This window comes from Neomonachus schauinslandi, chromosome 3 (assembly GCF_002201575.2).
Source record: "Neomonachus schauinslandi chromosome 3, ASM220157v2, whole genome shotgun sequence".
In the NCBI taxonomy this organism is placed as follows: Eukaryota; Metazoa; Chordata; class Mammalia; order Carnivora; family Phocidae; genus Neomonachus; species Neomonachus schauinslandi.
The window spans coordinates 60406336-60432506 of record NC_058405.1 but is presented as its reverse complement, the minus strand read 5'-3'; the positions used below and the strand labels follow the sequence as shown (position 1 = coordinate 60432506).

The 26171-nt window shown below is 39.8% G+C and overlaps 1 protein-coding gene across 2 annotated transcripts in view; it reads right to left on the bottom strand.

Moving 5' to 3' along the window:
- The window catches only part of RNASEH2B (ribonuclease H2 subunit B), a 61234-nt gene that overhangs the window by 5165 nt on the left and 29898 nt on the right, over window positions 1–26171 (bottom strand). For both annotated transcript variants that reach the window (XM_021689445.1, XM_021689446.2), the window contains 5 exons: window positions 23086–23200; window positions 13263–13327; window positions 6784–6889; window positions 4159–4240; window positions 2308–2350 (listed from right to left, as the gene is read on the bottom strand). In XM_021689445.1, the coding sequence (XP_021545120.1) occupies window positions 2308–2350; window positions 4159–4240; window positions 6784–6889; window positions 13263–13327; window positions 23086–23200 (411 nt within the window). The remainder of the gene's footprint in view (window positions 1–2307; window positions 2351–4158; window positions 4241–6783; window positions 6890–13262; window positions 13328–23085; window positions 23201–26171) is intronic.

Below are 26171 nucleotides of genomic sequence, written 5' to 3'. Positions count from 1 at the left end.
CGCCTGGGTGGCTCAGTCGGTTAAGGGTCCGACTCTTGATCTCAGCTCAGGTCTCTATCTCAGGGTTGTGTGTTTAAGGCCCGCTTTGGGCTCTAACTACTTAAAAAAAAAAAAGACCAAATCGCTACAGATGTCAGGGGATGTTTCAGAACAAACAGAAAAAGGGCTCAGAAAGACAGTAACAAAGGCTATGACTGAATGGGTACAGTTCTGGAAGGAGAAGAACAGCAGAGTACCATAGGAATTAATGCTAGGACGGGTCTTATTCTTACAGATGATCTGCAAGAAGGAACTCAAGAGTATCTCCAATCCACTGACTGCACTCAGTTCTGCCAGCTGACAGCGATAAATTACAACGATGGAAGGGGGCAAGGGTTGGAAGCTGAGCTTCGACACAGGCAAATGTGATAATAAGAAAATAATGCAAAACACATTAAGGATGACAGGTTTTATACTATCATTACAAACAGATACAAAGATACCTAATGACCACTGGAATGGATTTCCTGAAAACCATCAACCACATTACTGTAAAAGTCAATCAAATCTGGGACACAGACAAGAAGGCTAGCAGAAGATGTTATCCTAAACTTGTTTAAAGTGTGGTACATCATCCAGTGCAATTTGCACTCCATACACTAGAGCCCCAGCAAGATATAATAGACCAGGAGACCTCGAACAGCAACTAAACAATCCAGGAGATGAGGCTGAGATTTAGGAGAAACAGGATTGTGAGATCCAAATCGGGGCTTGGCAAACTGCCCACGGGCCCAGCCCCGCCGGCCGCCTGTTTTTATAAATGAAGTTTTGCTGGAACACAGCCGCCCGCATCCGTTTATGAATCGTCTGTGGCGGTCTCTGAGCTACCACAGCAGAGCTGAGGAGTTGTGACAGAGACCATCTGCCTTGTGAGGACTCAAACAGTCACGAGCTGGCCTTTACAGGATAAGCCTGCCAACCCCTGATCTAAATCATACACGATGACATCACAAACGATTTAAAGTTTGGAAATTAACATAGGCAAACAGAAAACCGGGTTAAAAGTTAATGTAGGAAATGCATTACCCCGGATGGTATCAAAGGCCAAAACCTTCATTCATGAATGATCTCTAAGTTCCTAAGGAAGACAGATATTTGGAAGAAAGAAAGATGCTTCGTTTTTGGAAGCAGAAAAGTAAGAGAGGAACACATATGCCCATCGTCTTAGTTCCAGCAAGGCAATCATGCCTCTATCCCCTAGAGCTACTGTCAGAGATGAACTACTAGACTGGAAGAAGTATGGGTCTGACCTAGAATGACCTTGGGTCTTACAGCAACTGACCTCTGCCCAGCGCTATTCCTCCTAAGGGAAAAGGATGGCCCTCCTTTGACAGCCTGCTGAAAATGGCCCACAGCTAAGGTTGATGCACTTGAAATTTTCTGTCCTTCTCATAAGTCAAAGTAATGAGTGCTTCTGGAACCACCACCACCTCCAAACAGGACATGATACAAAAAAAGTCCCGAGCATGTTGGCCACCTTGAAGGCAGGGAAAGAGGAAAATTCTTTAACATCCACTTTCCATTCTCAAGGCATCCATTATTCTGTTGGCAAGAGAATGACCTCACTGATGAGCTGGTTTATTTCCCTGCCTCTGAGCAGCGCTCACTTGTCTGAGATCAGGCCTGGACTGAGGGATACCGCGATTTGCCATCAGGTGTGGTTTATGGCTGGCTTCTCTACTCTCCGTATCTGGGAGACAAAAACAAGCTGCAGCCCACGAAGCCGAGGAGCTGTGGGTGGCAGTTTGAGAACATCTGGAAGAGGAAGGGGTTTTTGCAATACACAAGTTGCGTTGATCATTCCAAGCACGAGAAAAAAAAAAAAGTTTGGCTATCCTTGCTCAAAGGGATTCTTTGTGTTGCAAAAATCATGCTCTGTTCACCTCTGCGCCAGGAACAATTAGATCTGGCCAAATGAGTTTTAGTTATACGTTGAGTATTCCTGATGATTAATAAAGTTAATTGCAGGACCTGGCTAACTTAAGAAGGCCGAATTTTAATTATATATCTATGAGACTTTTAGGTAGGTGTCTGGCTACAACCAACTCTTATCTGGTTTTCACAGTGTTTTTTTTATCATTCAGGTAAAATCTACAAAAATAAAAATTACCGATGGAGAGCTCATTACAATCTTTAATCCACATAACATCACTCCACCCAAGGAGGATTTAGTATGCTTTAAAATGGACTAGAACACACTAAACCTATGTGGTAAAAATGTACTATCTTTCCAAGCCCCCCAAAGATATCTTAGTAACAGCTCCTTACCTTTGATGGAGGGTTTGGCAATGATGCTGAAGGTTCCGGAAGCCTATGGAATAAAAAATAAGAATCATAGTTATGGTTTTTCATAGACAAGCAAACAGAGAGACTGGGCCAACTGAGGACTTAGCAAGTGCTACTTTCATGGACTAGCTTCTCCTCCATGTGTCCTCCTGGACTATCACCTCAGTGTAAAGAATGACATTTCTCTAAATGAAGAAATCTACATTTTCTTCACATTGGAATTGTCTGAACTAAAAAGTAAATTAGAACTTATTTGTTGCAATGGAACTGCTTTTCTTCAGCCTCTATAAATTTACATTTTGGCGTTGTAGTATTTTTTCCTTCATAAATGACGAATCCAGCATATATATTTTTTAATTTAAATACAATTTAGTTAACATAGAGTGGAATCCAGCGTATATTTAAAAGTGAAAATTATTTTAACTGTTGACAAAAAGTCAGACAACTTGACTTTTCTTCAATTAAAGAGAAGTTTAAATGACATATCTTCCTCCGGGAACCTTTAACCAAAAGCTAATCACTTCTGAGGAGAAAAGATTCTAAAAAATAATGGGAGTACAAAGACATAGGTCTCGAATGAGACAAACAGGCACTGAGAAACCCAGGGAAATACTGAACAGAAAGATAGGGTTATCAATTTCCACCAGTTTCCAATAATTGTTTTTTCTTTTTTCACTAATTGTTTTTTAAAGTAAGACCTATGCAATTTGCTAAAAACAGCAACTATATATCTCTTAAGAAGTCACTTTATCTTCATGTATCAGAGGAGAAAGCTATTATAAGAATCTGGAAAAGCTATTATCACACCCATAAAATCTTAAGAATAGTTGCTAAAATCTAGAAAAGAAACACATTCTTTTCAGCCTAAGGTAAAGTCTTTATATTATATTAAGTATCTTTATGAAGGATATAATAACACAGAGCAAATCATTCTTAAACCCATTTTCTACCCTCAGACACAGATTGTGTTTCATCCTTTGAGTTCCAAGTGCTGGGCATAATAAAGGTACTTGGCAAACATCTAATGACAGTGAAAATGGTACAAAACCTTTAAATGTAACTTTCAAAAATATTCTAGGGGTGCCTGGGTGGCTCAGTCATTTAAGTGTCTGCCTTTGGCTCTGGTCATGATCCCAGGGCCCTGGGATTGAGTCCCTCATTGGGATCCTTGCTCAGCGGGGAGTCTGCTTCTCCCTCTCCTTCTATCCCTTCCCTCCACCTCCCCCATCCCCCACTCTTGCTCTCTCTCTCTCTCAAATTAAAAAAAAAAAAAATCGGGGCGCCTGGGTGGCTCAGCCGTTAGGCGTCTGCCTTCGGCTCGGGTCGTGATCCCGGGGTCCTGGGATCGAGCCCCGCATCGGGCTCCCTGCTCTGTGGGAAGCCTGCTTCTCCCTCTCCCACTCCCTCTGCTTGTGTTCCCTCTCTCTCTCTATCAAATAAATAAATAAAATCTTTAAAAAAAAAAAAATCTTTAAAAAAATATTCTACATTCCATCTCTTGTTTCTTCTAATCTTTATTTCTCCTAAAATGATCTTCACATTAGTGAAGTCTAACTGGAGATAAAATAGTATAATGTTAACACTCTAAAATCATACCAACCCATAATTCCAGTCCTAATACTCATCAGTTTCTGCAATCAGTATCCACCAAATCAATTTGTTCCAATAAATCAGTGTCTATTAAAAATCACCTTCAAACCATAGTCTAGGAGGTAACTCAAGAATAATTTATCAGAAACAGTGATGTGATAAAGTCATTAAGGAACCTATTGCTGGGAAACCAAGAAGCACCAAGGTACTTTCTAATTGTGACTAAAGATGAACGATACTTACTTTAAATATTTTGATAAGTCATCACTTAATTCTTTAGGGATATAATCAGATATCAGACCATGTGCATAACGAATATAATCCTCTGAAAGAAATAGAATGGAGAGTATAAGGAAAAAAAATTAGTAACAGCTATGGTAGTTTTACAGTCAAACTGACCAGAGTTAAAATTCTGGCCTTATCCGGCCTTAGAGACTCACTTAAGCTCTTAGCCTCCATTTCCTCCTTTGTAAAATGGGGATGCTAATATCTCTGGTTAGAGCAGTGAGCGATTTCATGGATGAGATATGACAGAGGGTGATATCAAAGAGATGAGATGACAGAATACAGCAGATGCCCACCAAGTGATAGTTAAAACAAAAATTCAGGGTCTTTTTCTTAGTTGAGGCCTTTGAATACAAATAAAGCTCAAAATCAGCTATAACGACATGACATATTCATGCCTTTTAAAGACTAATCTTTTCTAGGTGTTTCCATATAGAATAAATATAATTAATGAATAGTAATGAATATATTCATTTAAGAGATGTAATATATGATATGTCTCTGTCAAGTACTTGCTTTATAAGAGTCCTGAACATTATATATACTCTCAAACTAATAAAAATGCCTTCAAAAATGTAAAAAACTAAGCTCGGTAGAAGGTATAATCATTAATTCTAAAGCATGTGGACACTCAGTACTAAAATGAAGCCGCAGTATCAATGAGATGCAGTTATATAAGTCAAAATCTGTTTTAAAGCCTTGTTTTTTAATTCAGTATTTTATGTAGAATACTAGTGGATAATCAAACTTAACATATGGGATAATCATACGGGGATATAAACTACCAAAAGCACTATCTCAGGTTTGTTGCTGGGATATTCATTTGCTTCTTTTTTTCTTTCTCTTCTGCCTCCAAACTAAGATAATAATTTGCCTAAGCATTTAAGTGACTGCTTCCTGGAGCACAAAATCTCAAAGTCTTCAGTGAGAGATTTACACTACCAACATAGAACTGAAAGTTATCAACGGGCCCTTCTTAAAATGTGTTCTTGGTTCTAGGTTAGTAATTATCCAATAAGTCATGAATAGACAAAGGGAACTAAGAAAGCCAACACATTATTCGTTTGCCTCTTCTGGTAGCTTCCTGAACTAAAGATCTAAAAAAAAGGAAAGCTTACTTTATCACTAGGCCCTACATGGCAATATAGCCGTGTCCAGACCCTTATATTTAGAGACTGGTACAAACACTGGATTCAGAGCGGAAGACGTGGCCTAGCTAGGATGGGTGACCTTGGATAACTCATCTACTCTCTGAGACCACAGTTCTTCACTTTTAAAATGAGATCTGTCTAAATAATCTCTAATATCCCTTCACCTTCTTTAAAAAAAAAAAAATCTATGGTCCATCCATCCACTCCTTCTCTTTTGTTAAAGCCAGTCAAAAACCGTGAGAGCTAGTAAACTCAGTGTGGCCAAAGCTGTCCACTATTTCCAGAATGGCAGGAGTCCTCTACTATCTACATGTGCAAGGTGTTTTAAGGTAGATTTCTGCAAATCAAAGACTGCCTGAATTACCTTCAATCACAAACAGACTCCTGGTCCTAGTTTTATTTGTTTTAATGACGAAACTCAGATGCTTTGGAATTGTATGCCCACAACAGGGGAACACTGAATTGGAGCTTAAAGTCAGAAAAGTTTCTGTCCCACCATTTGGGAATGTTAATTGCATTATATAGCTGTTTTTATTCAACTATACATACAAAAATAAGAGGACACTACACTGGAAAAAAACAAAAGAATGTACCATAATAACCTAAAAGAAAAAAAATTGCCAAGGGAATCAATTTTCATCTAAAATCAAAACATTAAGACCAATAGTAGGACATACATTTCTTGAGAATAAGATGCAGAGAGGTGCAGCCCATTGGAAACCCAGGGCCACACAAACAGTAGGACAAAAAAAGTAAGAGTGTGGGCTTCAGAGTCAGGCAAGCTTCAGCTTCACCATTCACTCACTGTGGAACTTTGGGCGCAGCCTCCAGACTCTCACTGTCAAATAAGACTTATAGGGAGGGTCAGCGGAGATACTGTGTATCCACAGGCAACTCAAGCAAAGGGCTTGACACACAACACACCCTCCATAAATGATAGCCAGAGTTGTTAGGCTGGTTATGACCATTAGTGCAAAATAAATATGTGTCAAAGGCACGATCTAAGTATCAATTAGTGACAGAAATGATCTATGGTAGAAATCTTACTGGGTTCTGAAATAAAATGCACATGTGCCACAAGATCCAAGAGAACACATGGGCAAGAATGAGAAGCTTCTGAGACACTAAGATTGTAAAATCAGGGACGCCTGGGTGGCTCATTGGGTTAAGTGTCTGCCTGCAGCTCAGGTCTTGACCTCAGGGTCCTGGGATTGAGCCCCGTGTGGGCTCCCCGCTCAGCAGGGAGTCTGCTTGTCCCTCTCTCTCTCCCCCCCCCCCCTCCCCCACACTCGTTCACTCGCTCTCTCTCCTCTCTCTCAAGTAATAAATAAAACCTTAAAAAAAAAAAAGATTTTAAAATGGTAAGACAGGCATTTATACATCAGCAACTTACTCCAGGCAAAAATGATTTCTGACAAAATGATTTATTCACCTTCCTTGTCACTGGAAACCTGGTCACCAGAGAAAAATGCAGTTGCCTGTACCCGGCCACCGACATTTACGTTACTGGTTTTTAAGGCTGATACAGTCTGATGAACCTGTGAAGTAACCAAAAAGGGAACATCAGGGTATTTCCAACTAATGTTAGAAATCCACCACCTTCCAGATGCTTCTCAATCCATTTAAGATGCAGGAAGAAGCATCTGAGGATCTAGAAATGTCTTCACCAGGTATCAGATGATGAGAGATGGCCACAGCATTTTGGGATGATGTCATGACATGGACTTCTTAAGGCCTACACAATATGAGAGCACTGGCTCTGGAGTTGGGTTGCTTGGGTATGCTCTGTGACCATGGACTACTTACTTAACCTCTCTGTGCTTCTATCTAATGGGGACATGAGTAGTACCTAATGCATAGTACAGCTGTGAGGATTAAATGAGTTCATGTAAAGCCCTCAGAACAGAACCTGGCACAAAGTTTATATGCAATCATTTTTCTAAACAGAATAAATCAGAAATTTCCTACTTCCTAGATGCTGGAGGAGCAAGATGGCGGAGGAGTAGGAGACCTGGATTTCGTCTGGTCCCAGGAATTCAGCTGGATAAGGATCAAACCATTCTGAACACCTACGAACTCAACAGGTGATCGAAGAAAAGAATAGCGGCAACTCTCTGAACAGAAAAGCAACCACTTTCTGGAAGGTAGGACGTGCGGAGAAGTGAATCCGCGGTGATATTCGGGAGGATAGACGGCGGGGGAGAGGGCCTCCGAGGCTGCTTCTGGCAAGTGATAGAGCAGCGGAGCACAAAATCGGAACTTTTAGAAGTCGGCTCCACTGAGGGACGTCGCATCAGTGGCTAAGTGGCGGGTGGAACCCTCACTGGGACAGTGTGGTCTCAGGACCCTCGGGGTCACAGAAAGACTGGGGGTGCCTGAGTGCAACAGAGCTCCCAGGTATCGGAGCAGGGAAGCCAGTTGCAGAGGCGGAGCCGAGGCCCGGGCTCTCAGCTCGGGGTTGCCATAAACTGTGATCCGTGGCACAGTCAGGCCACTGCTCCTCCAGCAGGGACCCAACAAGCGGCAGATCCGGGAAGACTCCCCTTCCCCCCCCCAGGAGGAGCGGCTCGGGAGTGCACTGCAGGGATCTGCTGGGTTTGGAGACTCCGCATGGGGTCGGGTGCCAGAGATAGAAACGCTGGGTCACAGGCCGGGTGAGCACGGAGTGCGGCCGGAGACCAGGGAGACGGGAGTGATTGACTGCTTTTCTCTGGGAATGCACTGAGGAGTGGGGCCCCGAGTACTCGGCTCCTCCGGGGCAGAGATTGCAAGGCCGCCATTTTCACTCTCGTCCTCCAAAGCTGAACAGAAAGCTTGCAGGGAACAAAAGCTCCCGAGGGCAAACCCGAGCAGATTACTTAGCCTGGACGGGGCAAGGGCGGGGCAATTCCGCCTCTGGCAAAGACATTTGGGAACCATGGCAACAGGCCCCTCCCCCAGAAGATCAGCAAGAACAGCCAGTCGAGACCAAGTTTACTAATCAATGAGGACGGCAGAACTCCAGCACTAGGGGAATACAGCACATAGAATTCATGGCTTTTTTCCCAAGATGCTTTAGTCTTTCAATTTTTTAAATTTTCTTTATTTTTTTCTTTTTCTATTTTCTTTGAATTTTTCTTTTTCCCTTTTCAACCAACATCGTATCAATCCCTTTTTTAAAAATCTTTTTTATTTCTCATTTTTAGAGTCATATTCTATCCCTTCATTGTAGTTAACCTTATTTTTTGTATATATATAAGTTGTTCTCTGTTTAAAATTTTGGGATACAGTTTCTTCTAACAGACCAAAATATACCCCAAATCTAGTGTATGGCTTTGTTCTAGTCTCCTGCCTGATCACATTCTCTCCTTTTTTAATTTTTCTTCTTTCTTTTTTCAAACAATTTCTTATCAATTCCTTTTATAAAATCTTTTATAATTTTCATCTTTACAGTCATATTCCATCCCTTCATCATATTTATCCTTATTTTTGTATATATGTAAGTTTTTCTTTCTTTAAGATTTTGGGAGGCAGTTTCTTCTAACAGACCAAAATACACCCAAAATCTAGTGTGTGGCTCTATTCACCAGCCTGATCATATTATTTTTTTCTTCCTTTCTTTTCCCCCCCCGTTTGCGGGTCTCTTCTGATTTGTTTAGTGTATATTTTTCTGGGGTCGTTGTTACTCTTTAAGCATTTTGTTCTCTCATTCATCTATTCTTCTCTGGACAAAATGACAAAATGGAAAAACTCACCTCAAAGAAAAAGAACAAGAGGCAGTACCAACTGCCAGGGACCTAGTCAGTATGGACATTAGTAAGATGTCAGAACTAGAATTCAGAATAATGGTTATAAAGATACTAGCTGGGCTTGAAAAAAGATACTAGAAGATACTAAAGAATCCCTTTCTGGAGAAATAAAAGAATTAAAATCTAACCAAGTTGAAATCAAAAAGGCTACTAATGAGGTGCAATAAAAAATGGAGGCTCTGATAGGATAAATGAGGCAGAAGAGAGAATTAGTGATATAGAAGACCAAATGATGGACAATAAAGAAGTTGAGAAAAAGAGAGATAAACAACTATTGGATCACGAGGGCAGAATTCGAGAGATAAGTGATACCATAAGATGAAACAATATTAGAATAATTGGGATCCCAGAAGAAGAAGAAAGAGAGAGAGGGGCAGAAGGTATATTGGAGCAAATTATAGCGGAGAACTTCCCTCATTTGGGGAAGGAAACAGGCATCAAAATCCAGGAGGCACAGAGAACCCCCCTCAAAATCCATAAAAATAGGTCAATACCCCGACATCTAATGGTAAAACTCAGAACTCTCAGAGACAAAGAGAAAATCCTGAAAGCAGCTCAGGACAAGAGGTCTGTAACCTACAATGGTAGAAACATTAGATTGGCTGCAGACCTATCCACAGAGACCTGGCTGGCCAGAAAGGATTGGCATGATATATTCAGAACACTAAATGAGAAAAATAGGCAGCCAAGAATACTATATCCAGCTAGGCTGTCACTGAAAATAGGAGAGATAAAAAGCTTCCAGGACAAACAAAAGTAAAAGAATTTGTGAACACCAAACCAGCCCTACAAGAAATATTGAAAGGGGTCCTCTAAGCAAAGAGAGAGCTTAAAAGTAACATAGGCCAGAAAGGAACACAGACAATATACAGTAACAGTCTCCTTACAGGCAATACAATGGCACTAAATTCATATCTTTCAATAGTTACCCTGAATGTAAATGGGCTAAATGCCCTAATCAAAAGACACAGGCTATCAGTTTGGATAAAAAAACCAAGACCCATCGATATGCCGTCTTCAAGAGACTCATTTTAGACCCAAAGACACCTCCAGATTGAAAGTGAGGGGGTGGAAAACCATTTACCATGCTAATGGACATCAAAAGAAAGCTGGAGCGGCAGTCCTTATATCAGACAAATTAGATTTTAAACAAAGACTATAATAAGAGATGAGGAAGGACACTACATCATACTTAAATTGGTCTATCCAACAAGAAGATCTAACAATTGTAAATATCTATGCCCCTAACATGGGAGCAGCTAATTATATAAGCCAATCAGTAACAAAAGCAAAGAAACACATTGACAACAACACAATAATAGTGGGGGATTTTAACACCCCCCTCACTGAAATGGACAGATCATCCAAGCAAAAGATTGACAAGGAAATAAAGGCTTTAAAAGACACTAGACCGGATGGACTTCACAGATATATTCAGAACATTCCAACCCAAAGCAACAGAATACACATTCCTCTCTAGTGCCCATGGAACATTCTCCAGAATAGATCACATCCTGGGTCACAAATCAGTTCTCAACCGGTACCAAAAGACTGGGATCATTCCCTGCATATTTTCAGACCACAGTGCTTTGAAACTAGAACTCAGTCACAAGAAGAAAGTTGGAAAGAACTCAAATACATGGAGGTTAAAGAGCATCCTACTAAAGAATGAATGGGTGAACCAGGAAATTAAAGAAGAATTAAAAAAATTCACGGAAACAAATGAAAATGAAAACACAATTGTTCAAAATCTTTGGGATGCAGCAAAGGCGGTTCTAACAGGAAAGTATATAGCAATACAAGCCTTTCTCAAGAAACAAGAAAGGTCTCAAATACACAACCTAACCCTACACCTAAAGGAGCTGGAGAAAGAACAGCAAAGAAAGCCTAAACCCAGTAGGAGAAGAGAAATAATAAAGATAAAAACTTACACAGCAAAGGAAAACAGTCAACAAAACCAAAAGACAACCGACTTAATGGGAGAAGAGATTTGCAAATGATGTATCAGGTAAAGGGCTAGTATCCAAAATCTATAAAGAACTTACCAAACTCAACACCCAAAGAACAAATAATCCAATCAAGAAATGGGCAGAAGACATGAACAGACATTTCTGCAAAGAAGACATCCAAATGGCCAACAGACACATGAAAAGTGCTCAACATCACTAAAACCTCAATGAGATACCACCTCATAGCAGTCAGAATGGCTAAAATTAACAAGTCAGGAAATGACAGATGTTGGCGAGGATGCGGAGAAAGGGGAACCCTCCTACACTGTTGGTGGGAATGCAAGCTGGTGCAGCCACTCTGGAAAACAGTATGGAGGTTCCTCAAAAAGTTGAAAATAGAGCTACCCTATGACTTAGCAATTGCACTACTCGGTATTTACCCCAAAGATACAAATGTAGTGATCCGAAGGGGCACGTGCACCCTAATGTTTACAACAGCAATGTCCACAGTAGCCAAACTATGGAAAGAGCCTAGATGTCCATTAATAGATGAATGGATAAAGATGTGGTCTATATATATACAATGAAATATTATGCAGCCATCAAAAAAATGAAATCTTGCCATTTGCAATGACATGGATGGAACTAGAGGGTATTATGCTAAGCAAAATAAGTCAGTCAGAGAAAGACAATTATCATATGATCTCACTGATATAAGGAATTTGAGAAACAAGGCAGAAGATCATAGGGGAAGGGAGGGAAAAATGATACAAGATGAAACCAAGAAGGGAGACAAACCATAAGAGACTTAATCTCAGGAAACAAACTGAGGGTTGCTGGAGTGGTGGGGGGGTGGGAGGGATGGGGTGGCTGGGTGATGGACGTTGGGGAGGGTATGTGCTATGGTGAGCGATGTGAATTGTGTAAGAATGATGAATCACAGACCTGTACCCCTGAAACAAATAATACATTATATGTTAATAAAAAAATTTCCCACTTCCTAGGAATTTAAGAAAAGAGACACAATCAATAAATATAAACGTCACTTTGCTATTCGTGACATTATCATTTGCTAAGGACAAAAACTAAATGCCAAGATCCTTCTCAGCACTTACCCTGATTCTTCACCTACTACTAAGGCAAATGAAGGGTGAACCACAGGGACACTTTTAAAATCCTTCCACTATTTTGTATAGTAGGGGCCTAACTCTGCAAGGTTCATTTCCATGTTTCTAGGTTCCCTGTGTGCCCCGTAACATGATATGACAAGCATGTTTTTACATACAAGATAGAGGAGAATCTTAGGAATCAGTACTATACTGGTGTCCACTGACCTTGAAAAACTTTGTTGTCAACAGACCCAGTCTGGTGAGATTCTTAATCAGTGTGTAAGTACACAATCTTAGACCAGTGGCTTTCAAAGTGGTTTGTTTGTTTGTTTCTACTATACCCACAGTAAGAAATATATAGCAACCCAATACTTAAACACATATATAAATATATGTTTCAAAGAATCATACTTAATACTTGTCCTTATTCTCTGCTATATTTTAATATATCCCATCCCATCCCATCCCATCCCATCCCATCCCATCCCATCCCATCCCAATCCCATTCCATTCCATTCCAAGAGAAATACTGGTTTTGACCCACTAAATCAATTTGGAAAACACTGCCCTAGACCTTATATTATTCTAGGATTTTAGGATCACTAAGATCCCTCAGGCCACCAGAAGCTGAGAGTGAGACACACTTCCTCTAAGCCTGAATCCTGTCTGCCTCAGCCCCCTGCCTTGCTGTGTGATCAACGTCAACCTCTGAGACAACAGCAGGACTGACAGCAGCAAATGTGCATCCCACCTGATACTACCTGGAGTGGAAGACTCAAATCTACATCACCAAGTAGTGAGAACTTCTTTTGTCCAGTGGTGAGGATCACGGGCAATGGGGATGCAGGTCAAAGGAAAACATCAAGCTAACTCCAGAGACACATGAGTTAGGGAGGATGAAAAGTAAAAGATTTCTTTTCATATTTGGATATCTTTACACAGTTTTTCTCCTTTAGCTGGATATATAAGATGGCCTTTGGATTCAGACTTAGCACCTTCTCTAAACAATTTTTAAAAGGAGCATTAAAACTTTTTCTGCCATAAGGTATTGGAGATGTACTATACCTTTTTCTCCAGCCACTTTATTGTCTTCTCCTTGCTGTACTTGTAATATTTCTTTTTGTCTATTTCTGGATTAAAGAGAAAAAAACAGAAGAGAGTATTAAACAAAAAATAAATTCATGATATGTATATATACATATATCAACAACAATTAATGTTTCATAGCAGTTTATATTCTTGAAAAACTCAACTTATAAGCCTGAGAGCATATTTGAGAGGTTAAAAAAAAAATCCCCAAACAGAACTTGGGTGCCTCAGGTTTCATCCAAAAATTAAATGAATGGGAATTTAAGGAAATCATCAAATTTTACTAAGTTATCATCCCAAGGAGAAATTTTTTTTTTCTTCCTTTTATTACATCTATATGAGATGACAGATGTTAACTAAACTTATTGTGGTGATCATTTCATAATACCTGTGAGTCAAACCATCATGCCATACACCTTAGACAATGATGTGTATTAATTACTTCTTAATAAAACTGGAAAAAAGTACACAAACAAGTCTGTAGAAAATCTGTAATTTTTAAAACTCAGCAAATTAACATGCCAAGCAACCTTCATTTTTTTGAAATCATCTGAAGCTTAGCTCAGTGTTTTCAATGAGAGACTTCTTTTCTAAAATAAGAATGGAAATCCCAAGAAAAGAAACTGAAACTAAACACAGATGCGTATGAAGTGCACTGCAGGCATTGAGGGAAAAAACCTTGTTAACTACGTGGTACTGTCCTGGTGGGATTAGCGAGAAAGAAGAAAAGATATGCCTATCTTTGAACGCATTACCAGTATAACCGTAACTATATCTCAGGGGAATTTGGATTTACGACAGGCTTGACCTGGCCCTTAATGGGGATAAAACTTTCACCTCTTCTAAGTTATACTTCCTCCCCTCACAGTCCACCTAGCTTTACATACTGTGACACGAGGCGTTATTTCCTTGGTAACACTTCATTCATGGAGTTTTTTGCTTTCTATGCAATCGGCAGAGGCAGAGGCTTGCGGCTCCCAGCCTCCTGCCTCATGCAGGAGTGATCTTTGAGATCCCTGGAAATCTTAGGGCCAGATGCAAACTCCCCCCATGTGACTTTGCTACCCGGGTAGAATGACATTTTCTCTTTCCTCCATAATCTTTGCGGGAAATGGAAATGCTTATTCAGGGATCGTTTTCTGCAGTCTGTTACATCACTTGCGTTCCACGAAATGGTTTATATGGGAGAAGGGCTGGCCTTAGCGCCTGCATGTGTCCTCCCCGTTCCGGACTGCAGTTGTCAAAACTGTGGGCAATAGGAGGCATGATGGAGTGCGGACTGGGCTTCTGTACCCATCCCCTCAGGATGTGTCACTGGAATAGTGAAGGAGAGACTGTTGCAAATGGCGTTGTCAGAGTTTGAGAACTCCAAGGGGTGACCGACGTCTGCTATGCGGGAGCCAGGGGCAAACCTGGGCAAACCTGGGCGAACAGCCTGCTGTGGAACCAAGGCAGGTGAGACTAGACTCAACTTCCCTGGAGACAGTGTCCCACCCATGTACAAAAATAAGGGGAATTCTAAGAGCACACAGCAATCACTCAATAAATGTACTCCACTGTGTGGGTTAAAACTTCTAAAGAAGCTCCGTTCATTGCCTGAGATAAATCTTCAAAGAAGCTCAGCGTAGAGGTCTCTCCTAAGAAATCCAACCTAGACTCTTACTTCTCTCCTGCCTCTTATGTCCACACTTCTTGAAAGAACGTTCTACAACCTGCCACAGTTTCCTTCCTCTCTCACGCTCCCTGAGCCCCTTGCAGACTCTTCCTTAATCCTCTTGCAAATGCTCTGTCAGGAGAAGTGGAGACCACAGGCTCTGAGCCATGCATACTGCTGGGGCTCCGACACAGCCAGTGCACGGTGTCACCTGTTACACGAGATGATCCACACAAAGCCGAAAGCACAGCACCTGACACATAACAAATACTTAATATTACTTAAAAAAAAGATTAAATGACAACTTGCTAATGATAATAGCATCAGAAACTAATGTATCTTCAAGCCTGTGTACGTTCTTTATATACATCTCTCACTGATGTTCAGAATGAATCTCAGGTGAAAACCACTGTTTGTCCCCACCTTAAACGACTGGGCTAGAGTGAAGTGAACTACATTGTCCAAAGTCACTGAGCCATTAAGCAGGGTACCAGACTCCTACTAGGCTAACTTCAGAGCTGCGGATCTGATGTTCATTTTATCAAGATCAATTAGGTCTTCACCCTTCTCAGTACTTTTGACCCTGTTCTTTGTGGGAAAAACTTCTCCTCCGTGATTCTACAAAAACTTTTCCTCTTGGTTCTTTTAGGTCTCTGGTGACTTTTCCTCTGATTCTTTTTGGGCTCTGTTTCATCCTGCTCTGAGGCCAGGTGTACCTTTCTCTGGGGGTGAGTTCATTTTGTTTCAAGAAGACCAAATAACCCCAACCGGGAAGCCCAAAGCCCTGAGCTGAGGCTCTGTGCCTAAAGACAGACTGTTCATCTTCCTCCCAAACCATCCTCCCGGTCAACCAGGCTCGGATCTCAAAGCCATCACTTCCTCCTGCCTTGCTTCCCACATTCTATCACTGGATTCCAGCGTTACCTGGTGGGGGCCGTGGGGGAGGAAAAAACAAAACAAAATGAACAAACAAACAAACAAATGCCATGTCAGAAATGAGGAGGCTTAGCTTCTCATGGATCAGTAACTACTTCCATTTTTTTTTTTAAGTCACCTTTATTTAGGAATAATGTTCATATGGTTAATATACCCATTTTAAGTGTACAATTTGAGGAGTTTGAACAAATGTATACATACAGTCATGTAACTATCACCCTAAACAAAAAGGCTGCTCTGAACATTCTTGCACAAGTCTTTGCATGGAGATGTGTTTTTCATAAGTCTTGGGTAAATCCCTAGGAGTAGAATTACTGAGTCATAAGAAACTGTCAAGTGGTTATACTATTTTATGCTTCCACCAGCCAGGTAGGTGAGTTCTGGTAGTTCCTCAACTTATTGTTTTTCCTTTTTATTTCAAGCCACTCTAGTGAATACTAATGATATTTCCTTGTGGTTTTAATTTACATCTCCCTGGTGACTAATGATATTGAACCTGTTTTCGTGTGCCTATGGGCTATTTATAAATCTTCTGTTGCTAAGTGTCTGTTCAAACTTTGTGCCGATTTTTTTTTACTGGGTTGTATGTATATCATCTTATTACTGTGTTAAGAAAACTCTTTATATATTTGAGATACATATCTTTTATCAGATAGACCATGTAAACATTTTCTTCCAAATGTGGTTTATCTTTTCTTTTTTCTTAATGGTGTCTTTCAAAAAACAGAAGATACTAATTTTGATGAAATGTAATTTATGGTTACATTTATAATTTTTTTTTTTTATGGCTAGTGGATTTTATGTCCTAAGAAATCCTTGCCTATCCCCAAGGTCACAAAAGTTTTCTCTTATGTTTTCTTTTAGAAGTTTAGTCGTTTCCATTTCTGCATGTAAATTAGTGATCCATTTTGAGTTAATTTTTTCTGTATGACTGTGAGGTGAGAGTTAACATTGTTTTTCATACGAATATCCAATTTTTCCAGATCATTTGTTGAAAAGACTATCTTTTCTCCCACTGAATTATCTTGACACTATGGAAAAAATTCAATTGACTATATAAGTGTGGGTCCACTTCTGGATTCTCTATTCTGTTCCCTTATCTATATATTTATCCTCATACCAATGCCACACTTTCTTGATTACTATAGCTCTAGAGTAAGTCTTGAAAGCGGATTGCGTAAGTTCTCCAACTTTGTTCTTCTTTTTCAAAATTGTTCTGGTTATTGCAGGTCTTTTGCAAATTCATATTAATTCTAGAATCAGCTCATCATTTTCTTCCCCCCACTCCCTCCAAAAAAGTCTGATAGACATTACATTAAATCTATAGATCAGTTTGGAGAGAATGGACATCTTAACAATATTGAATCTTCAAATTCATGAACATGGTACATCTATTTATTTAATTCTTTAATTTCTCAGCAATGTTTTGTAAAATCCAGTGTACTGGTCTTGCCCATACTGTGTTATATTTATTTCTAGGACTTCATGATCTTTGATGATATTCTGAATATGTTTTTATTCCATTGTCCGATTGTTCACTGCTAGTATACAGAAATATAATTCATTTTTTATAAATTGACTTTTTATCCTGTTTATTAGTTATAGTAATTATTTTTTTGTAGACTCATTTGGGCTTTCTACATACATGTCCATATTGTTTATGAATAGAGATAGTTTCACTATTTACCTTCCAATCTGTATACCATTTATCTTTTTCTTGTTTTATTGAAACTGTTAGGACTCCCACTACAATGGTGAATAGAAGTGGTCAAAGCAGACATGCTTACCTTATACCCAATCATAGGGGAAAACTGTTCAGTCTTTTACAGTGAAGTATGATGTTAGCTTAGGTTTGTCATAGACACCCTTTTCCAGACTAAGGAAGCTCCCTTCTATTCTAATTTGCTGAGAATTTATATTATGACTGAATTTTGTCAAATGATTTTTCTGCATCTATTGGGATCATCATGCAGTTTTTCTTTTGTCATGTGTAAATATGGTGAATTATGCAGATTGATTTTCTAATGTTCAACCAACTTTGCATTCCTGAGATAAATCCCACTTGGTTATAATATGTTATCCTTTTTATATATTTGATTTAAAAAGTCTATGATCATAAGGGATATTGGCCTGGTTTTCTTTTTAAAATAATTTTGACTTTGGTATTGGGATAATTCTGGCTTCATAAAATTAGGTTGGGAAATATTCCTTCCTCATCTAATTTCTGAAAGGATTTGAGTAAGTATCATTATTTATTATTTCTTTCTTAAAGTATGGCAGAATTCATCAGTGATGCTAACTGGGCCTGGAGGTTTTTTCCTAGGAAATTTTTAACTATCAATTTATTTCTAATTGAACAGTCCCTGGACAAGATGATCACTAAGAAATATCCAACTCGGATATCCCAGAATGCTACAAAAGGACCAAGTGCACGAGCTACTGCTTAATTTTGAAATTTACAAATTTTGATAAGTAAGGGGGTTCAAAATATTCACGAAGGCCACAGATTACCCAAAATTATGAAAAATACCATAACATGTCTGTTCGTGTCTTAAATTTAATATTTGCAAGAGTTCATGAGTTAGATAATATGTACATATGCTGGAAAGGTTTCTTTCCTTAATGTGTCTCATGCCTATAAAACTGGTCTCAAACATCTGGAAAGATTGGGTTTACAAAATAAAGATGGAATAAAAGTGAGTCCACAATTAAATAACATGTTCAGCAATTGGGTAATCGGCTCACAATCCTGAATTTCCCTGATGTATTATTGAACAAACTGCCTAGAGCACATTTTCACATCTACTTTCTCAATGTTTTCCATAACAGAAACTCATATGGTCTCTTTTTTTTCCTGCCTCCTGGGGATAGAAACTTGGCAACTGTACTTGGGGTATTTTAATCAGGTAAGTTTTCCCGGCTCTTCCTGTTAATCACATAGGACAGCCTAGTGCAGCTTTGGCTTGCAATATGAAACAGTGTTACACTCAAGATGAAGTTCATAACCCTTTATTAGGCCTTTCCCCTGTCATCCCTCCACTGAATGTGAGCTTCTTTGGCAAGAAACGTACTGAGCCCCCAGAGCTAGCAAACACAGACACATCATTTCCTTCACTAATAAAGCAGGCAGTGCTAACTAAGGTCACGGTCATCGTCATTTGGGATACAAACAATCGTGGCTGGGTTTACTCAGCAGGGATGAGGTGGGTAGGGGGAGGTTCTTATAAACCTAGCAGGCTTAACCAGATCTTTAATGCCACAGACTTTTGAGACAGCATCTGGAGTTTAATATCAAACCAGCTGGCTGGGGAATCTGAGTATTTCAGGGTTTGCTCTATCTGCAGAGTGCCTATGGAGAGAATGGACGTTAAAGACAATCAGCTCTCTCCTTTATCTTTGCTCCCTCTCATGGATACCACCTGACCACTCCTTAGCAGTCCTCTTTGTTTAATTTGAAAATCCTAGCAATAAAATATGGAGCGAAACCAAACAGTAACTTATAAATGGACAGTAAGCTAAATTTGAATAGGCAGCTGGGACCCAAGGCAATCGCTAAAAGAGGGGAATGGGTGCCTGAGAACAGAAAGCTCACTGCTGGGATGAGAAACTTGTCTTTTCCTTACGTTATCATAGTTCTCTTCTTTCCTGACTCTCTCTTTTTGCCTCACAAAGGGAAATTATGAAGATGGGATATACAAGATTTTTTTAAAAAATAAGTTTCTATCTTTGCATGAGATACCACCTAACAATTCTACCCAAGTCTTCTGGAAGTGTTACACAGTTGCAAGAAGGAGAGGAAAGAGTGGTTGTCAGACAAGGGTTCCAATTCTGGTTCCCCACTTCTACTTCTGTGATGCTAGTCCAGTAACTTCACCTCTTTGAGCCTCGGTCTCCTCATTTGTAAAAATGTAGATTGTAACAATAACAAGAGGGAATTACTGTAAGGATACAGTAACGTATGTAAAATACAGATGATACATAATTTCTCATTAGATAGTAGATATTTTTATTATTACCTGATTATCCCCATTCTACTTAAACCACTTCAATATATATTTAGCAATGGACCATCAAACAGATGCGTACAGGTGTGCCCAGTACTTACACATCAACAAAGAATTAATAATTTCTAATTCAGAAGCCTTAATAGTACTAACATTTACTGAGCATTTACTATATATCCAGTACTCTTCGGGCATTGATTTACTTGTATTACATCATTTAATTCCAGAAGCATCTCTTTATGGTAGACACCAGAGACTATTAGCTGCAATATTTAAATAATGTTCACATCCAGGTCATTCAATAATCTCAACACTATAAAGGTGAGAAAATAAAAGCTTTATTTTATGATCTAGAACAATTTTGCAAAGTACTAATTATAATGTATGGGGGATACTCTCAACCCTTCAAACTCTTCATCTTACAGACCAAGGATGCTGAAAATCTGATTTCTTCAAAACTATACGGCAAATATACTTTTAATTTTCCTTGCATGCCATCAGATGCTAGATCAGATTACCAGACTGTTCTTAAAGAAATTCTTTCCCAAAAAAGATATGAAGCAAATATAATGAAATATAAACCTTTGCTGATTATTGGGTCGAGTGCAAATAATATTTGCAGTTTTTTTATCTGAATTTTTTGTATCTTTAATTTTCTTAACTAAAATAATTGTTTTACTGGCCCATGTACTTTCATTTTCAAAGCAGATATGTTATCAGCCTATATACATTCCAGGTTTCTAAACACTCTTAGCCTCAAATTTTTCTTTCTTTCTTTTTTAATGATGGTAAGGCAAAACATAAAGTGATAATTCAGATTAAATTTCATATAGTAAAAGATGTATGCAATTTTCTCTAAAAGTCTTGACAGTTTCTTCATAATTAAATTCTTCCCCTAATAAATGACACTCTGTAAATCTTAAAATAATGAAAGGTTTAAAAACAAAACCAAAAATTTTAAAAACAAGAAAAAAAAAGAAATTGTAGGATCTCTTCTATCTCTTAAGTATGCTTCACCCTCAAAAAGACCTCTTTATCAAAATGCACATAAACAATCTCACATTACTTGCCTTACCCCTTAACCCAGAGCACAAATATGTGAAATATTTTCTTTATGTCAGTTCTGTATGCAAGGACAGCATACTGAGATAGACATCTTTTCCCATGAAGATCCAAAGGGAAATTCATAGTATTTTGAAGTTTATTTAGAGCTGGTCAAACAAGATAAGTGCAGGCCATGCACTTTCTATTTCAGCAGAACTTCCAACTGTTAAGCCATGTTGAGGAGTGACAGAGATTAGGACAGGAGTTCAGATAATGATTTAATCAATGGTCAGGGGTTCCGTGTGAAAGAAGGGAGGAATGAGAGGGAGGGAAGTTCTTGCTTTGAACCGCAGGCTGGTTTGTTAGGTTTGTTAGGCTAAGCTAACAAATGCCAGTGTATTAACACCATTTCTCAATCTGGGTTTCTGGGTTTGGGTTAAGATAACTGTTCTTTGTACAGCTCATGTAAGCATTTGGGATAATGAATTCATTGCATTTTCAATTTACGTTAGCTGGGCAAAATTAAAATGACTTGTACTTATTCCTCATTATTTAAGCTTTCAAAAAAGGCTATGAGCTACTTCATTTGTTCACCCACAAAAAGACTGTTATCCCCTCCAAGCTCAGCATCAGGGAATGTCTTTAATGGGACTGTTTTGATAAAACCTTGGTGCCACATTCCATATCCAAAATGAAGCTCTAAGCCTGGCCAAGGGTGAATTTAGTTGAACCTAAAATGTAAAATGCAATCAGTGAGGTTCTCCCCTTTCCCACTGTAAGCTTACGCTTCTTGAAACCACCGCTTCCTTGGGCTCAGAACTGTCACGGTTGCCAAACCGACCATGAACAACCACAGCTCATTAGCCTGTTGTTTTGGTTCCCATACTCCACGTCCATATTAACCCTGAAACTACCTGGATGACTTTTTGGAGACACAGATGCTAAGTTTGCATAGTGTTTCTAACTTAACAAGACATACTTACATACACTGCCTCACTTCCTTCTCTCAGAATTCAAATGAATAGTATCTACTACTCCTCTCTTCAGTACCCCCAGCCTGCTCTTCCCACCTGTGTCTCCAGGAGGCCACCCCCACTGCGGGTCAGGGCACAACTCAACAGTCATCCTTGACTCCTCCTCCTTCTTGACTACCACCCAACCCCGAATGAGGCTGGTTCTACCTCTCGGGGCTACTTTCTGCTAGTTCCAGGTGCTAAGCTCAGGCTACCATCATTCCTGCCTAGACCACTGCAGCAGCCTCCGTGGACCCGGCCTTAGATTCTCCAACAGGTTTTTCACATTATAGCTCTTCCCTGCTCAAACTCTGCTGACACTCCACTACCATTAGACAAAGTCAGACACACATCAGGCCCTTCATCATCTGAACCCTTGCCCTGCATTCCCACCCCTTTCCTTCCTTACCAACCTAAATGCATCCCTGGCATCCTATACTCTGGCTAACCTGAACTCCTTAGAGCTTCCTATACAGGATGAACTTTCCCATATATCCTTGCCTCTGTTATGCTGCTACTCTGACTTATCCTTCAGGGCTCCACTTAGAGGTCATTTCACCCAGGAGAGCAACACCATAGCCAACTACCTGCACTCCCCACCTGCGAGGTTATAAACCGGTCCTGTGCATCCCCAGAAAACCAGGAGTTCACTTCTGTTACTTTCTGCTGTCATTGCCCTATTTGCATTTGTCCCCTATAGACTCAAAGCTTACTGAGGGAAAGGATAATGTCTTATTTATAATTAGTTTAACTCTAGTGCTCAACATATGCTTCTTAGTAGACACTCAATAAACACTTCTTGACTCAATGAAGGTATAGGCTTTATGTAATTTTACAATGAGAAATCTGAGGTAGAAAGCAGTCGAGGAACTTAACTGAAGTCACATACTTAGTTCAAAGACGAGCTGAGACCAAAGCCCAAGCCTCATGATCCCTGGCCTTGTGGGAGATAGGCCACTGTATTCCACTGGTTAGAATTTCTAAGACTGAACAGTCCAATGCAATAGAGGACTAGCACCGATGAGTGGAAGCAAGTCTGAATGACAGCTTCCCTTCCGACTGGCATAGAACAAGCCTTCCATTCAGTGGGGCAGGTGCCCAGCCTTTCCAGCAGCCATAAGCCTGATTTAAAAGGCCACATACTCTACCTTTTTCCTCTGTCACATGTCGAAGTAACTTCTCAAGATCAGGAAGTTTCAGCAACAAGATGCAATTTGGAAACATGTCATCCACCACAACTTGCTCTAGGGGCTGGAACTTTCCCTGAAAGAAGACTTCAGTCAGAATGCAAGCACTCCAGTCAGCAAACTCATACATTATAAAAAAGAAAAAGATACATCATCTCATAGCTGGATCTTTAAACTAAGTTCAAAGCCACTTGTCTCACCTAAGGAACCCCTCAACTGGGATAGGCTCCAGAACTGACTCTCAGCTCCCTCTAGGAAGCTCTTGAAAGCACTGGGGTTCCAAACAGTGTACCACCCATATCAAAAGTACAGTCACGGGTGCGGGGGGAGTTCTGGAAGAGCGCTAGAAGCCATAGAAGCTTGTGGAGATGGTAGAGATTGCATTGGGCTGGTCCAACCCATTCAGTGTGTGGGAAAGGATATAAAGCTGAGGTCACAGAGCAGGAGTCCTGACCATCACTCAGGAATAAGCCCAGATCACACACAGAGCAAACAGCTTCCCTCCCTATCCTTACCCCAGGGCTGAAGGAAGAAATACTACAGCAAGGAGAAAATTACCAAAATGAATCTGCTCCTGCCAGAGCTGTCTGACAATGCTTCCAAATGTAGACCATGATAAAATAAAAGATAGGCAGAGGGATAAGTACAAGGAAGCTGCACACATATTAAATCAGGCTCATCTACAGAGGTGTGTAAGGCCTGGAAACCAATGGGTCAGAATTCAGAACATAGGAATTCAGAACATTCTTCTTCTCAATCAGGTTATTTTTACTTAATTGTGCAGGAGCATGGAGGGGTGAAGTCTGTCTAAATGATTAGTTCCCTGACTTGGGGATACGGACTTTATAAAAAATGTATGGTTCTGCCCATGTCCCACTTCGAGCTCGTTGTGCTTTTCTGTTTTAGCGACAACTCCATGAAGACAAAGAAACCATCTGATCAGTTTTCTTTCTGCAAATGCAGTTTTATTTGGTTTCAAGGGTGAAATCTCATTCATTCAGTAGCATGTGTGAAAGCTCGTCATACTTTGTTAAGTCAACAAATGGTAAGAAATGCCTCAATTTCAATGCTGTCTTTTTCCTTCAGATAGTAAGAATAATCCACAGATTTTCCAAATCTTCTTGTCTTTAGATATCTACCTTAATCTATATTCTATCATGGTCAACAAATATTTTAAATATTTAGCAATTTAAAACAATACTCTAATTATATACAATGGATTGCCACACAGTTATAATATAATAATTTCACAATTAACTAATATTTCATTCTTACTTTCTTTACCATATATACCCAAAAAGGAAATGCAATAAGCAACCTGCTTTGAATATAAAGTTAGTAACAGTTGGGATAGCTAGAAAGAATTTTTCTGAGATTAAAAAAGACTAGGTCAACCTTTCGAAAGTGCATACCAATATTCTTTAACTCAGTAGGAAAATATCATGTGTAAAATGCAGGGAAGGAAATACCTAAATGTCATGAGTTATTTTATAGGGCACTTCAAGTATTTGAGAAGAAAAAGTAAGATGGTTTACAATGAAAGCCAACCACCACTTCGAGCAGGATTTCTGCTTCATTCTGTGTCTGTTGACCTGAACCAGCCCTCAGGACTCCCAGAGGGCCAGGGTGAGGGTTAATTCGCCACAGTCATGGTCTCAGTGGGACACAGGGAAACAACCCCACAACATGGGGGGAGGGGCTTTAAATGTGCATCATTACGGGAGCTAAGGCCGGTTGGTGACTTTCTCTCTGTTAATGTATCCTAGAAAACTAATGGGAGCCAACTGAAGTATTCAACTGAATACTACCAGATCCTTGCTTCTGGTGGTGACCAGCCCACCTCCGTTCATTAGAGACGAAGACTTACTGGCCTCGCCGCTCATACGCCTTAAATACACTGGCTCCATGGTAGCTTCCAGATAATGAGCACCATGAATGAAATAAGGAGTAAAACTTCACCAATCCACACTAACAGACAGAGGATATAGGAACGGAGGGAAATAAAAGAAGCTAAGCTGCATCCGGAGAGAGCATGACTTAAAGTTTGAAGTCTGTTTTATTGCTTTCGGTTTTTACAGCAAATTAAACTGAGGCACCCACTGTATGGAAGTTTTGGAAATTTGGTCTAAGGACTAAATAAGATGAGCCCATAAACATTTAAACTATAAGCAAACAGCGTACGAAAACCCAGATTCTTCTAAGCAGTTTAAATAACACTGATTCCTCAAAATTGTTAATTTGCAGATTTTCAAACGGTGGTTGGTAGATGCCTGGGAGTCTCCAACACCCTTTCAGGGGGTCCAGAGCTCAAAACTATTTTCACAACAATGCTAAGATGAGATCTGCATTTTCACTGTGCTGACATTTGCACGGCCAAGGTGGGTAGAACTGCAGGCTCCTTAGCACCAGTCATGGCCACGGCACCGACCTGTCTTACAGCTCCTGTGCTCTTCACTGCCGCGCAGGGCGGTTAAAAAAACAAAACAAAAGCCATGTCACTTAAGGATATCCTTCATCAAGAAGTAAAAGCAATTACTGTTAGTTAAACCTTGACCCTGAGTGCAAATCTTTTAAATATTCCGTGTGTTAAAAGGGATGCTAAAGCCCTTCTGCCGCTACCCAGGTGCAGTGATTACCACAAGGAAAAGTGCCTGCGTCACTGAGTCAAGAGCAGAAATAACTACTTTTTTGTGGGATACCATTTTTAACCGAAAAAAACATTACAGACTAGGGCTGTTCAGACTTGGGCATTTGGCAGAATATAAAAGAAGTGAACCTGTGACTTCAAGGAAAAGACTGAAAGTACTTGCAGCCAATGATACAATTTTAACTTCCAAGCAAAAATTAGAATTGTAGAAAAGTTGTATCGGCTGCTATGAGAGCTTCCCAAAATGTAGTTTTCTGATGAGGTCAGTGGTGATATTAACAAAGGAGAGGGAGAGAGAGAGAGAGAGAGAGAGACAGAGAGAGAGAGAAATGAGGTGTGTCAACATTTGGAAGATCTGCAGAAATCAGTGAAACAATATTTTCCAAATGACCAATGCATG